Raw genomic sequence first — 16,397 nt, 5'->3', positions numbered from 1 at the left:
TATTTTTTCTCCTTCTCAAATGTATGCTGATGAGGCTGCACTGATGAGTCAGCACTGAAGGGTAGTGATGAGGAGGCACTGATGAGGAGGCACTAATATGCAGCACTGATGGGCACTGATAGGCAGCACTGATGGGCACTGATAGGTGGCACAGATAGGCAGCACTGCTGGGCACTGACTGGCATCACTGCTGGGCACTGATTGGCATCACTGCTGGGCACTGTTGGGGCTGCACTGATATTCAGGGCACTGTGAGGAAAAACTGCTGATCAGCTCTCCTCTCCTCAAACGCTGTCAGTGTGAGAAAAGGATTGCCCATAACTGGCATTTCCTTTTTTACATGTGATCAGCTGTGATTGGACAGAGCTGATTACATGGGTAAAGAGCCTCGTCATTGGATCTTTAACTAGATCAGTGATGCGATGAGTGCACCACCGACCGTGGTGCTGCGCACTCCCACTGGCATGTAAACGTGGCGAGAGTGGGACAGCGTCATAAAAAAATGATCCCAGAACAAGAAAGCCACCGCCTGCCTCTCATTTAAGAATACAGTGGGTGGGAGGTGGTTAGAGTGCATCTGCCCCCAAAAAAAGATTTAAAAAATGCAAAAAAACGCATGTGTGCACTCAAAAATACATCAAACATATTAATCATTATAGCTGCAAACACTTAAAGAGGAACTGCAGTCTGCTCACATAATTTTGTAATAAAAATATCTTTGCCATTCTGAAGCTTCCCTCCAACCCCTTTGCATATTATTTTATATATACTGTGGTTCTGTACTTGCCAAATATGCTGCAGAAATCTCCCTCCTCTGAGTCTGGCTGCAACCATTTTAACCGTGGGCAGCTGAAGCTGCTGCCTGTTCACTTCCTGGATTTACACAGAGGCGCACCTCCAGCTCTGCAGCCCTTCAGCTCTCTTTGGCCCTCTTATGACTCACCCACCCCCTCCCTTCATGGCAAACTTTCACGAGAGTGAAAAAGAGAGCTGTGCATGATGTCATAAGCCTAGGCTTTTTAACCATACAAGAAACAGGAAGTGGGTTGTATAAGGTATTTATTGGCCGAAAAAAAATGTTTTACTTTAAAACAACAAGAGCAGAAGATTTAATAGATGGAAAGTTGAAAAAAAATTACTCAAGGTCCCCTTCCCAGCGAATTAAGTAAAATAATAAAAAAAAAACCTACTGGCACCATCCACTGCCCTACCGACACTGTCCAACCCCTCCCCAAAAAAAAATCATTATAAAAAAATGATAAATAAATTATAAAAAAATAATAATAAAAAAAATAAAAAATTCTGACTCTATCCACTGCCCTAGTGACACCATCCACTTGGCCGCATTTTGAAAAGAAAGCATTTTGAAAAATTGAAAAAAAAAAAATACAAAAAAATTAAATTGTTAAAAAATAAAATAAAATAAATAATAATAAAAATAAAGAGCTACTGACACCGTGCACTGCCTTACTGACATAATGCTGCACTTAATACCCACCCATTGTACACGCCACAATTCTCACCTGCACATTCTACCCAGCTACATACATTCCGCACTCCTCTCCTGCACATACTATCCATCTCCATACACGCCATACCCCTCTTCTGCACATACTACCCACCGACCATACACTCCGCACTGTACATTCCTTATTTAACATTACCACATTCTGCACCATGTAAGCCATATTTGATTCTTTTAAACCACACCCCAGTAAGCCACAGCCAATATTTGGTGATATGTAAAGCCCCGTACACACGATCACAAATTCTGTCAACAAAAGTCGGATGTGAGCTTTTGGTCAGAAATTCCGACCGTGTGTATGCTCCATCGGACTTTTGCTGGCAGCATTCCAGCCAGCAAAAGATTGAGAGCAGGTTCTCTATTTTTTTCGGTCGCAAAAAGTTCCAATCGGAAATTCCGATCGTCTGTACAAGTTCCGACGTGCAAAATTCCTACGCATGCTCACAAACAATTCGACGCATGCTCGGAAGCATTGAACTTAATTTTCTCAGGTCGCCGTAGTGTTGTACATCACTGCGTTCTTGATGGCCTGAAAAGTTCAGAGAACTTTTGGGTGACCGTGTGTATGCAAGCCAAGCTTGAGCGGAATTCTGTAGGAAAAACCATCCAAGTTTTTTCCGATGGAAAATCCGCTCATGTGTACGGGGCATAAGCCATGCCCACATTTTGCCACGGCACACGTGGGGCCCACTTTTTATCTTGCACACAGGTCCACTCATTTCATGATACGCCCCTGCACAAGTATAATATCTTTTTTTTCATTTAAAATAAATAAAAAAATAAAGAGACAATACAATACAAAATAACACAATAAGTGTATATAGTGTACATACATTCAAAGTGAAAGATAATTATAAGATAATAAATGGGCAAATTATATAATGTACTTATAATTCATAATAAGTGAAATAAAGTCAGTAGAAAGTCCAACTGAATTGTGATATAGTGTTCATCAAAGCGTAGTGGGAGTGTCTACTTACCAACCTGCCTTGACTCTCTTATAGCAAGAAAAGTCTAATCACTCAAAGCTGCAATGCACTTCCCAGACCACCTTCTCAACACCTAGTATGCTCACAATGACCAAGTATACCAGGACTCCAGCAGAAGATATTCTTGTGAAAGAAAGCAGAGACATCGCTCTCCATAGTTCAATAAAACCTTTAACGTATTTATTCAATATAAAAGTTCACTTACATTCACATAAAACAAATACGCATGAACAATAAAATCACCAAGCCAGTATAGACTTAGCCCTTGTACACATGGTCGGAAATTCCGACAACAAAATCTGTCCGATTTTGTCCGAAACCAATGTTGCATACACATGGTTGGACAAAGTTGTCGGAAAATCCGATCGTTCTGAACGTGATGACATTATTTCGCTATGACGGGACTACGTTCAGGCTAGTAGCCAATAGCTTTGGTCTAGGAATTTGATCTGAGCATGCGTGGCAATTTGTCCGACCGGAATTCTCTACACACAATCAGACAAAGTCCGATCGGATCATGTTGTCGGAAAGTTTTATAGCCCAGCTCTAAAACTTTGTCCGTCGGATATTCTGATGGAAACAGTCCGATGGAGCCCACACACAGTCGGATTATCCAACAACGCGGTCCAATCTGACATTTTCTATCGGAATGTCTGACCGTGTGTACAAGGGCTAACAGTTCCGGGAGTGCAACGCCATTGGCATGAGGCTCAGACTGTTATCAAAAGACGCGTTACTGGGTCTTTTGATGACGAAACGTGCCAGAGGGAGCCTCATGATGACATCATCTCTCTCCCAGAACTTTTGGTCCATGCTGGCTTAGTGATTTTATTTTTCATGCACATTTGTTTTATGTCAATGTACAGTAAGTGCACCTTTATATTGAATATTACTTACCAAACTCCTTACCAAACTGCCTTGATCCTCTTATAACAAGAGAAGTCATATGAAGCATATGCAATCACTCAAAGCCGCAGTGCACTTCCCAGACTGCTCTCTGAACATCTAGTATGTCCACAATGAAGAAGTACACCAGGACTCCAGCAGAAGATATTCTTGTGAAAGAAAGCAGAGACATCGCTCTCCATAGTTCAATAAAACCTTTAACGTATTTATTCAATATAAAAGTTCCCTTACATTCACATAAAACAAATGTGCATGAAGAGTCCAAACTCTGAACATAAAAGTATTTTGATATTTTTAGAAAACAGTAAAAATGCTTTAAAACACGTCATTACTGACCTTTCTAGGTGCTAGCCCTGTGGGTTAAATAGACTTTATGCTTAGCCAAAACTTTTTTCTATCTTGAGATAAAATTCAAGAAGTTTAGAAAGGAAGAGAGGAAAAGAATGGAAGGTAGGAAAAGAAAGGAAGGGAGAGAAAGAAGTAAAGAAAGGAAGAAAGAAACAAAGGGAAGGAAAGAAAGAAAGGGAGAGAAAGAAAGGGAGAGAAAGAAAAAAAAAGAAAAGAAAATTAGAGAAAAAAAAAAGTGTGCAGAGACGGACCTGTCATCTGCCTGCTCAGCGGGGATCGACTGAGCGATCCCCCGCTGATCAGAGCAGGCTCCGTACATGGAAGGAACCCTCAGCCCTTGTACACACGGTCGGAGATTCCGACGGAATGTGTCCAATCGGACCGTTTTGTCGGATATTCCGACTGTGTGTGGTCTCCGTCTGACTGTTTCCATCGGATTATCCGACGGACCAGGTTTTCCAACTTGTTGGTAAAATTTTCCGACAAAATGCTCCGATCGGACATACTCTGATCATGTGTAGAGAACTCCGATCGGACAAAGTGCCACGCATGCTCAGATCAAATTCCTACATCAAAGCTATTGGCTACTAGCGTGAACGTAGTCCCGTTGTAACGAAATAACGTCATCACGTTCTGAACGATCGGATTTTCCGACAACTTCGTCCGACCGTGTGTATGCAACAGTTTCGGACAAAATCCGTCGTACAAAATCCGACGGATTTGGTTGTCGGAATGTCCAACCGTGTGTACAAGGGCTTAGTCTGCAGAGTTCAATATTGAGTTGGCCCACCCTTTACAACTACAACAGCTTTAACTCTTCTGGGAAGTCTGTCCACCCCAAACTCTCTCATCCATGTCTTTATGGACCTTGCTTTGTGCACTGGTCCAAATCATTTGGTGGAGGGGGGATTATGGTGTGTCTTTTAGGGGTTGGGCTTGGCCCCTTAGTTCCAGTGAAGGGAACTCTTAAGGGGTCAGTATACCAAGACATTTTGGACAATTTCATGTGCCCAGCTTTGTGGGAACAGATTGGGGATGACCCCTTCCTGTTCCAACATGACTGCACACCAGTGCATAAAGCAACAACTTTACCCCAATTACCCCAGATGAGGTAGATAAAATAGCTTTAAAACAAGCCAATATTGAGCTTTCTAGGTGCTAGTCCTATGGAATAAATAGACAGTATGCCCAGCCAGAACATTTTTTTTCTAGTTTTGGATAACATTCAGAATGTTTAGAAAGGAAGGGAAGGAAAGAAAGAAATTGAGGGAGAGAAATTAAATGAGTATGCAAGCTAAATGTGGCGAAATGTGGGTGTGATATGGCTTACATTTCACCAAATGTCGTCCGTGGCTAACATTGCCAAAAATATTGGATTTCTTTTGTTAACCTCCCTGGCAGTAGGATTATGTCCGATTTTTGATGCATGAAATTATTTTGCATGGAAATTTGGAGTTTTATATTGTAGGCCTGTAATGCTTAGGAATAACTCACTTAAATCTGTCCAAACAAGAGTCTAGTAGACATGCCGGGTATGATAAAGTTTTAAAAAACGAAATTGAAAAACGAAAAGAAATTATAATATAATAAATAACTATAAATAAGTATAACAAATAATAATATAATAATAATAATAAAAATTATTCAATAATGTAATCAAAACAAAAACACTGAAATTTGCTCAGTTGCAGAATTGTCGCTGTCATTACTTTCAGCGTTTGATGACGGATCTCCCCACGAATCACTATCACTCAATTCTGCAAATGATTAGAATTTATTATCGTTGTTTACTAGCTGGTCTAAAACCGATTTTGATGTAAAGGGACGCTTTTTGGTTGCTATGGACAATCTCCAGTTTTCAGAAAGAACAGTATTTATAATATAATAAATAATATAATAAACGTTGCATTCAGGGCACTGGAGAAACCACTAGGAACAAAAGGGATGTGAAATAAATTGATAAAGTAATGTAATCTGTAAGATTACAGTGTACTATATATGTACTGTGTTTTTTACCTTTTAAATTTGGCGCCGTTCTCCGTCTCCGTGCGTCGCAACACTCGTAGGGAATGGAGCTCGGCACTGTAAGAGATCCAGCGGAGGACGGCTCGCACACAGAGTGTGGTGACATTGCAGGATCCTGGGGACAAAGTAAGTAACCTCTTCCTGGATCCTGAGATGCGATCCTGGGGTCACCGCTTTTGGTACTGAAAATCCACTCTGAGCCACACTCTGCAGTACCATCAGGGAGGTTAAAGTGTTGCTGAACCCACAACAGTAAAATTACTCTATCTATACAGTAAAGCATGCTTGCTTGTTATACTCACTGTGGAACCTAAGGGGTCAATACTCTGCATTGTGTAAAAAGGCTGTTTGATCCTGTCTTCTCTGATCCTCCCCTTTTTACACTGTACCCAATCCATTTCCTGGCTGATAGTACAAAGCCTTGGGGGCACTTTGCACATACTCAGTTTGGTGTGTATTGCTAGAGAGTTTTTTATTTTTATTTTTGGAGGGTGCATGTGATCAGCACTCTCCAGACATAGGATCAAGGGTCATGCAGCCTTATAGGGCAGTCAGAGGAGAATGAAAACTCCTTGGACTGGATGTGACCCTCAAGGTATTTCTGTAAAATAAAGTCATCAAGTGAATTACACCTTCCACATTTGATGTGAATATGACCTATATTATGTGTACTGACATTCAAATGATTCTGTGTCTTATTTGTAGGCTTCAAAAAACACAACTCATCATGCTCAACTCCACATTCGCAACAAACTGGTAATGGCTTATTATCATCTATCTAAACTGAGAAAATTGACATAAAATAAAAATTCTATTTATACTCTTTTCAAAAACAGAATGACAACTTATCCCAAATATGTTTCTTATTTTATTCCTATATCCTTTTTCTTTCTTTCTAGATGTCTTTCTTTGTCTTTTCACACAATTCTGCACCAGACTTTGCACTCTCCAGTTTTAGTAGATCAACCCCTATGTGTCCTAGCATGGAATTTACAGACATTTACAGTATGCCGCAGACACGTGATCGGACATTCCGACAATAAAACCGTGGATTTTTTTCTGACGGATGTTAGCTCAAACTTGTCTTGCATACACACGGTCGCACAAATGTTGTTGGAAATTCCAAACGTCAAGAACGCGGTGACGTACAAGACGTATGACGAGCCAATAAAAATTAAGTTCAATAGCCAGTGCGGCTCTTCTGCTTGATTCTGAGCATACGTGAAATTTTGTGCGTCGGAATTGGGTACACACGCTCGAAATTTCCGACAACAAGTTTTAATGTCGGAAAATTTGAGAACCAGCTCTCAAACATTTGTTGTCGGAAATTCCGACAGCAAATATCCGATGGAGCCTACACATGGTCGGAATCTCCACCAATACGCCCATTTCGAACATTTGTTGTTGGAAAATCTGACCATGTTTATGCGGTATTAGAAACAGAAAAAAATCTCAGTGCTAGGCACATTTAGCTCTTGAGCATTCATTCATTCCATTGCCCAGAATAAATTAATAGTATGGCCAATGGAATGAATGCCCACACACTCAACACACCTAAACGTGCTTAAACACATTTGCAAAACACGGCTTTAAGCGCATTTCTAAAGCTGCTTATTACTCCCCAAGAGCAAAGGCATCCAGGGGAGGAAAACAAAAAACAAAAAAACTCCTGTGCCCATGAGGCCTAAAACTTCATCTGTTTAGGTGTGTTTACATAAGAATTAAGGTTATATAATAAAATATATTAATCTAAACTCCTGCGCTGCTATCACTAAAGGAAGGAAGTCACGTGATGCAACGGGTCTGGCCGGGTCTGTGACGCCACTTTTGGCTCTGACAATACCTAGAAGGTTTGGTGAGGACGTGATTAATGACCATTTGTTTTACTGTGGTGTACTTTTTGGGTCCAATCATACCGCATATGTTTTAAGGAATAATTGGACCCAAAAAAAGCACACACCGCCTTTGTGTGAACTCTTGTGTACTAAAATCATTTATAAGGGAACCTAGTTTCCCATAAATCACTCATTTGTGCATCCGCCCCTTAGTGAACGGTTTTTAGATGTGACTTTCAAGGTGTTTTTGTAAAATGAACCTTCTCTTAGTGTGGTCATCAATTGAATCATACCTTTGATGTGTATACTTCCTTGTACTGACATTTAAAGGATTTTGTGTTTTATATGTAAAAGGTGGAACAAAAGGTGACAACACATTAACTCCAGCATCATCAACAAAAAATGGTAATGTCTTATTATAATCTCTCGAAACTGAGATACGTAATATAGGATAAGAATACTATTTTTGCTTTCTCCTACTACAGAATGCCAACTTATCCCTCTTACTGTATATTTCTTATCTTTTCATAGGAAATTTCTTATTTCATTCTTATTATATCTTTCTAGATGTTCTTTGTCTTTCCCGACAATTATTTGCCTCTGGTAACAAAAAATAGCTGGCATTCTTTAAGTGAAGCTGTTGTTTTTCATCATCTGTGTCAAAAACGTATTTCTTGTAATTATTAACCACTTGCCGACCAGCCGCCACAGTTGTACTGGCAACATGGCTCAGCTGCGCGAATCACCGTTATGTTACGTTGCTTCCTTTTTCAGCCACTAGGGGCGCACACCTGCTGCTCTCCCCTGGAGCCGTGCGAGTGCAAGGCAGTCGCGATCACCGCCGGGCTACCACGATCGCTCGGAGCACACCGAAAACCGAGATCTGTGCGTGTAAACACAGTTTCCGGTTCTCTGAGGGGAGAAGAGACAGATTGTCTGTTCATACAGAGTATGCACAGCGATCTGTCATCTCCCCTACACAGTCCCCTCCCCCCTTCAGTTAGAACACACACTGGGGAACACAATTAACCCCTTGATTGCCCCCTAGTGTTAACCCCTTCACTGCCAGTGACATTTTTACAGTAATCAATGTATAGCACTGTTCGCTGTATAAATGCCAACGGTCCCAAAAATGTATCAAAAGTTTCCGATGTGTCCGCCATAATGTAGCAGTCCCGATAAAAATCGCAGATCGCCGCCATTACTAGTAAAAAAAAAACAATAATAATAAAAATGGCATAAATCTATCCCCTATTTTGTAGATGCTATAACTTTTGCGCAAACCAATCAATATACCCTTATTGCGTTTTTTTTTATATTGCTGTGATGAAAAGTTGCTTTTAAAGTTTGTCTGTGTTGGTGTGCTTACATGAAAGTGAGGTTTTTTTTGCCATTGTTTGTAGTAGAACTAGCAGATCTTAACTACTTGCCTACTGGGCACTTTTACCCCCTTCCTGCCCAGGCCAATTTTAAGCTGTCAGCACTGTCACACTTTGAATGACAATTATGCGGTCATGCAGCACTGTCTCCACAATGTGTTTTTCTTATAATTTGTATTAGACAAATAGAGATTTCTTTTGGTGGTATTTAATCACCACTTGGGTTTTTATTGGTTGCTAAAAAAAAATGAAAAATATCGATCATTTAAAAAAATATATGTTTTTCCTAGTTTCTGTTATACGATAAATATGATAAATAAGTAATTGTTCTACTTCACTGATGGGTACTGATGAGGAGGCACTGATATTCAGCACTGATGAGCACTGATAGGTGACACTGATTGGCACTGATGTTAAGCACTGATAAACATGTACTGATGGGCACAGAAAGGCAGCACTGACTGGCATCACTGCTGGGCACTGATTGGCATCACTGCTGGGCACTGATTGGGGCTGCACTAATAATCAGTTCCCTGATTATGTATGCAGATGATCGGCTCTCCTCTCTTCACACGCTGTCAGTGTCAGGAAAGTAATGCCCATGGACAGAGCGCACCACCAATCACCACGATGACATCATCCCAGAACGAGAGGGCGATACAGCGAGTGGGAGATGGTTAGAGTGGTTCTAAAAGCAGAAGGTTTTTTTTACCTTAATGCATTCTATGCATGGGCAGGGTTGAGCCGTGCACTTTGTGTGAATGGATATTGTCTATTTACAGGAGCACAGCTTGGGAGCGAGCCTACTCGAGTGCCCCCATAGCAAGAGACTTGCTATTGGGGGGACTTGGCAGGGGGGAGGAGCCAGGCCGAGAAGAAGAGGAAGAAGAGGATTGGGATAGCTCTGTGCAAAACCATTGCACGGAACAGGTAAGTATAATATGTTTATCATATTAAAGAAAATACAACCTTTAGAATCACTTTTATTTTTAGTTCAATGTCTGTTAGTCTATGTCGTTGAGTTCATGCCTTGGAGGCAGAATTTCCTGAGAGCTGGGCTTGAAAGAGATCCTGTCACCAGACCATTCAGATCAACAAAAATCTTCCAAAGGTTGTGCATTTATCATACAATATACATCTTATTTACCAGTAAAAACCTCCCTGGTGTAGACCTCCAAAAGTCACGAGAATTCTGCTGGGTGCCACCATATTGGATGTGACTTTAGCGGCCCCAACTGACTCAGTGCTGACACTTTATACTATTCCACTTAACTCCTCCTCTGGCAGGTATAAAACAATGTATGCAGAAAGCAGGGAGAGGGCAGGAGGACCTGGGCTAGAACAAACAGTATGTAGACTCTCCCAAAAAATTAGATGGCAAAGGAGGGTAGGCAATGTCTCTTCCCAGATTCTCAAATTCCTAAGAACATTGCAAGTGAATAAAAAATGTTTATGGAAGGAAAAACATGCATTGATCATTTAAATACATGATATCGTGCTTTTACCCATAAGTTACACTGAGCAAAATTATAAACGCAACACTTATGTGTTTGCCCCTATTTATCATGAGCTGACTTTTTCTATGTACACAAAAGGCCTATTTCTCTCAAATATTGTTCACAAATCTGTCTAAATCTGTGTTAGTGAGCACTTCTCCTTTGCCGAGATAATCCATCCACCTTTACAGATGTCAAGATGCTGATTAGACAACATGATTATTGCACAGGTGTGCACTAAAAGGCCACTCTAAAATGTGCAGTTTGACTGTATTGGGGGGGTGGGTAACTGGTCAGTAACTGGTGTGACCACCATTTGACTCACGCAGTGCAGCACATCGCATAGTCCTTCGCATAGGTTGTTGATTGTGGCCTGTGAAATGTTGGTCCATTCCTCTTCAATGGCTGCGAAGTTGCTGGATATTGGCAGGAACTCTAACACGCTGTCATATAAGCCGATCCAGAGCATCCCAAACATGCTCAATGGGTGACATGTCTGGTGAGTATGCTGGCCATGCAAGAACTGGGATGTTTTCAGCTGCCAGGAATTGTGTACAGATCCTTGCAACATGGGGCCATTCATTATCATTCTGCAACACGAGGTGATGGTCGTGGATGAATGGCACAGCTATGGGCCTCAGGATCTCATCACGGTATCTCTGTGCATTCAAAATGGCATCAATAAAATGCACCTGTGTTCATTGTTGATAGCATACACCTGCCCATACCATAACCCCACCACTACCATGGGTCACTCGATCCACAATGTTGACATCAGCAAACAGCTCACCCACACAATGCCATACACGTTGTCTGCCATCTGCCCTGTACAGTAAAAAAAAAAGTAAAAAATGGGACTCATCCATGAACAGAACACCTCTCCAAAGTGCCGGATGCCATCGAATGTGAGCATTAGCTCACTCAAGTCGGTTACGACGACGAACTGCAGTCAGGTTGAGACCCCGATGAGGACAACGAGCAAGCAGATGAGCTTCCCTGAGATGGTTTCTGACAGCTTGTGCAGAAATTCTTTGGTTATGCAAACCAATTGTTGCAGCAGCTGGCCGGGTGGATGATCTTGGAGGTAAAGATGCTGGATGTGGAGGTCTTGGGTTGGAGTGGTCACACGTGGTTTGCGGTTGTGAGGCCGGTTGGATGTACTGCCAAATTCTCCTTTGGAGATGGATTTTGGTAGAGAAATGAACATTCAATTCTAGGGCAACAGTCAGCATGCCAATTGCACGCTCCTTCAATACTTGCGACATCTGTGGCATTGTGCTGTGTGATAAAACTGCACATTTTAGAGTGGCCTTTTATTGTGGCCAGCCTATAAGGCACACCTGTGCAATAATCATGCTGTCTAATCAGCATCTTGCTATGTCACACCTGTGAGGGGGATGGATTATCTCGACAAAGAAGAAGTGCTCACTAACACAAATTTAGACAGATCTGTGAACAATATTTGAGAGAAAAAGGCCTTTTGTGTACATCGAAAAAGTCGTAGATCTTTGAGTTCAGCTCGTGATAAATAGGGGGATAAAACACAAAAGTGTTGCGTTTATAATTTTTCTGTGTAGTAATGGGGCCTTTTTAAGACTTTCAACAACTGCATGTACAGTATGTGAAAAATATTATTTGTGATCAATGTTTGATGGTGTATGATGGTCAAGTAACCATTGATGAGTTGTTCTGGACAACTAATTTATTTCTCAAAATTCTTACTTTTACTTTGACCTAATTTTAGTTTTTATGTCTCGTTTCATTTTTAGAAGTCAATTATTGGATCATTGGAATAATATGTGGGATTATCCTTCTCCTCATAATTGCTATTGTTCTTCTATACAAATTTTATAAAAGGTATGTTTTTTTGACTCACATATGGAGCTAAATTTATCATTAACTATAGCCAATGCCTATAGACACCTCTTTTGAAAAGTTGGGTTTAAAATTGCCATTTATTTTGCCCAAACTGCATAGAGCTAAATAATAAAGGGTATTTAAAGTATGGGTATATCCCAAAGGACTTCTTTATTTTGGACAAAGTAGTGAAAGGTTACAGCTCCTATCATTTTATGTTTTACTGTCTGTCTCATTGTGGACCTTTCCCTTCACTTCCTATCTTGGTAATGCAATAATGCAACTCATGAGATGTTAGGGTAAATCTTCCAATAGACTTGTGCACAACGGAAAATTTAGTTTAGTTTCGGTTTGTTGTCATTCGTAAAATACATCATTTCGTTCTGTTATATTCGTTAAGTTACGTTAATACGTTTTTCGGATAATTCGTTATTAGTCGTAGAGTGTCGAATTCATTTGTTCGTATTCATTGAAATTCACTATTTATGTATGTATAGACATTCGTGATAATGATTCGTAGTTTGGAAAGTCATTTGTTTATTGAATCTTTTAACACACACAATGACAACGTCTCTTCTCTGCTCAAATACAATACAACACCCTTCTAACACTTTGCCAGTAATCCATCCTCTGGCACAAAATTAATTAGCTGATTGGACTATAAGATTTACTTTGAGCTGACCTTTTGTTTCATTAGAACTTTAAAGAATTACCGAATCATGTCAAATTCATTCGAATTCATTGTTATATTTCTTTCGTATTCGTTATTCGTTATTTTTTTTATTCGGACATTCGGATGCATCCGAATGTCCGAAAAATGCAAAATTCGGCCGAATTTCGACTCGTTACGAAACGAATTGCACAAGCCTATCTTCCAATGCATATAAAATTACAACTTATAGAAGGGGAAGCCAGGGTAGACTATCTAGTGGTAGTGGGACACAGACGGCAAACAATAAAACAAAAAAAAAACAGCAAAACTGAAAATTATTTCAGACATTCTCTATGCAGAGCAAACACAAATGCAAAACTGTTTTGGCTATCTATACATTTTAATCTAGCTATCAGGGACACAAAAAAAAATAAAAAAATAAAAAAACAGCTCTAACCAATCAATACTCAAGCCAAAACTAGGGAAACATGTCTTTACTATACATAATATGCATTTTAATTCTGCACCCTCTCCCCTACATAAAATACACCTTTATTTTCTTCCATTTGGTCAAAGTGCAACACTTGGCAATTCCAGGCATAGGTCAATCTTCCCCGCATACCAATCATTATTTGCCCAGCATTATAGCATGGGGTCAGGGAAGGAGTCCTTTGCCCCGTATACATTTCAAAAAGTCAGTTTAGAGCTTACAAAAGACTATGTTCCCCTGGTCGGTGACAAACAGAGAGGGCCCAGAGAAAGCCCAGTATATGCTGTTGTATGGGGGTAGGGTTATTGACCTTTTTACTTTTCTTTGCAAAGAGCTAAGCCAAGGGTCATTTTCACCAGTCTGAAAAAATAAATTTTAGGAGAACCAATTGGAAGATGGAAGAGGGAAAAACCAAAGCAGAGATAGAGTAAGGTTGTGGAAGACAACCTAAGCGATGAGACGATAAAGATGCAAGCGTAGGTGGAATGGGCTAAAATAGGACAAGACAAACCAAAATGTGAGAAAAAAGTGCTGTGCAACACAAAAATAATTAAATGCCATTCCTTGCTAAAAGTGTAAAAGTTTATTAGATGAACAAGGGCATTCAGAGTCAAGAGATGATGCCAACCCAATGGAAATACCTGGAGGTGAAAGCTGCAAGAGTGACTAGGTGGCTCTTGGTAATCCAATTAGACAGCTTAGGCTGTGAGATGAAGGGTGTGCACAGCCAAACTCCTGGGGATGGAAGGGAGGTCCATGTCCCAGCAAGATGGCCCACTGGAGGGGTTGTAGATGAGGTCAGCTCCTGGGTTCATAGATCAGCAGCCTAGGGATACCAAGGCAGGTAGAACTGGCAGGGCGCCCTTTGTGTGTAAAAATAGGACGGGAGGACCTCATTATCCAAGGGATGTAGTGTCAAAAAGATAGTGAGAGTAGAATATTAAATTAGTGACAATACCACTTTAACATTCAGAGATATATTTTTTTTCTTTCATAGAGACCAGCCAGATTCTGAGTTCACTCAAGAAATTCCTTCACCCCAAGGTGTTCCATCAGGTGACGTGAGCCAGTTATATGCAAAAGTCCAAAAAGCAAAATCCAAGGTTGGTGAACTAACCTAAAATGTATCAAAACAAAAATGTGATAAATTGTAGCTTACCGGTAATTAGATGTTGTGAATAGTTTTCTTTTTTTCCCACTTTTTTTTTTTCTTCATTTATACCTGCCGATCCTGCAACCACCCCTTGGGGTTGATTAACTAAAGTTGGAGAGTTCAAAATTTGGTGCAGCCCTGCACAGAAACCAATGAGCTTCCAGCTTTTTTTTGCCAAAGCTTAATTGAACAATTTGAAGTTAGAAACTGATCATGCACAGTTGCACCAGATATTCCACTCTCTGGTTTTAATAAATCAACCCTCCCTGTCTTTTTTTGTTTATACTAATTTCTCCATTGTTTCTAACGGAAAGATAAGGTTCTTTGGGGTTGATTTACTAAAATCCAAAAAGTGCAAAATCTGCTTCAGCTGTGCATGGTAGCTGATTGGTTTCTATGCAGAGCTGCACCAGATTTTATCCTCATCAGTTTTAGTAAATCAACTCCTTTGTGTGTTCTTTTAAGCTGATGGGAAGTGATGAGAACTCTGAATTTCTGGTAAGATCAACGGGCATTTTCTATACTAAGAATTGGTAAGCTACAATATTTGAAACTTTTTTGGAGTTTTGAAAAAAAATCTGTTTTGTCTCATGCTCCTTATTCCATGATTTTTTTTTGATTTTTTTTTTACAATATTTGAATTTGTTTTTAATTTTATTATTTTCTGTTTTATTTTTAGGAAAATTGCGCCTCTGCTGTAGGCGATGTCAATTATTCATCGGTAAAGTTCGTCAAAGAGGTGCCTACAGACAAAGTGGAACAATCCGATACAGACTACTCAGAGATAAAATGTCCATAGCTCATACTGGAATGACTTCAAAGGCCCACTCTAGTCTAAACTCTTTTTTTTTTTTTTGTGTTTTTTTTTTGTTTTGTTTTGTACATGGCAGAGGCTTGATTATTTGTCAGATTTTAAATGTTGTGACTTTTTTCTTTTCTTTGGCAACAATGAACTCTCATTTTCTTTGTACGTAAAGCCAAGACTTTTCTTTTCTTTTTTTTTTTTTTTGTAATATAGGAATGGTAAAATCCCTGTCAGGTTTTATTTGCTGAATATTTCCTTGCTGGGTAGATTCACCTTCTCTTGTTGTACTGGTGACCATTGTCACTGGGGTCTGAACATGATGGGTGATCCAAAATGTTTGAGTCTTTTTAAAATATCATTAATTTTTAAAAATATTATTAATATTATATTTTATATATATATATATATATATATATATATATATATATATATATATATATATATATATATATATATATATATATAATTATATATTTATATAATTATATATTTATATATATATATATATAATATTATATATAATTATATAATATTAATATGATTTTTTAACAATATTTCATTGCAAATATTAAAATAATAAAAAAAAAAGCTTGTGAAGGAAACAACTAATTATTCATAACCACTTTACGAAGGGTTGTCGGACATTCCGTCAACAAAATCCCATGTTTTTTTTTTTTTCCCAACGGATGTCGGCTCAAACGTGTTTTGCATACACAGGGTCGCACAAAGTTGGTCGGAAATTCCGAACTTCAAGAACGCGGTGACGTTCAACGTGTATGACGAGCTGAGAAAAATTAAGTTCAATAGCCAGTGCGGCTCTTCTGCTTAATTCGGAGCATGCGTGGCATTTTGTGTGTCAGAAATTGTCTACACACGTTTGTAATTTACAAGAACGGATTTTGTTTTTGGAAAATTTAAGAACCAGATCTCAAATTTT

At 39.5% G+C, this 16,397-nt stretch overlaps 1 protein-coding gene across 1 annotated transcript in view; it reads left to right on the top strand.

The window, feature by feature from the left end:
- LOC143933377 (uncharacterized) overlaps positions 1-15,811 on the top strand; it is a 31,757-nt gene extending 15,946 nt beyond the window's left edge. The window contains exons 8-12 of the mRNA XM_077456245.1: positions 6,499-6,549; positions 7,983-8,033; positions 12,273-12,360; positions 14,500-14,605; positions 15,335-15,811. Of these exons, the coding sequence (XP_077312371.1) occupies positions 6,499-6,549; positions 7,983-8,033; positions 12,273-12,360; positions 14,500-14,605; positions 15,335-15,454 (416 nt within the window). The 3' untranslated portion in view covers positions 15,455-15,811. The remainder of the gene's footprint in view (positions 1-6,498; positions 6,550-7,982; positions 8,034-12,272; positions 12,361-14,499; positions 14,606-15,334) is intronic.
- Positions 15,812-16,397: the final 586 nt, after the last annotated feature.

Source organism: Lithobates pipiens, unplaced genomic scaffold (assembly GCF_037356315.1).
Source record: "Lithobates pipiens isolate NorthernLeopardFrog02 unplaced genomic scaffold, aLitPip1_a1.2 Scaffold_27, whole genome shotgun sequence".
NCBI lineage: Eukaryota > Metazoa > Chordata > Amphibia > Anura > Ranidae > Lithobates > Lithobates pipiens.
This window is presented reverse-complemented; position numbering and strand designations above follow the sequence as displayed.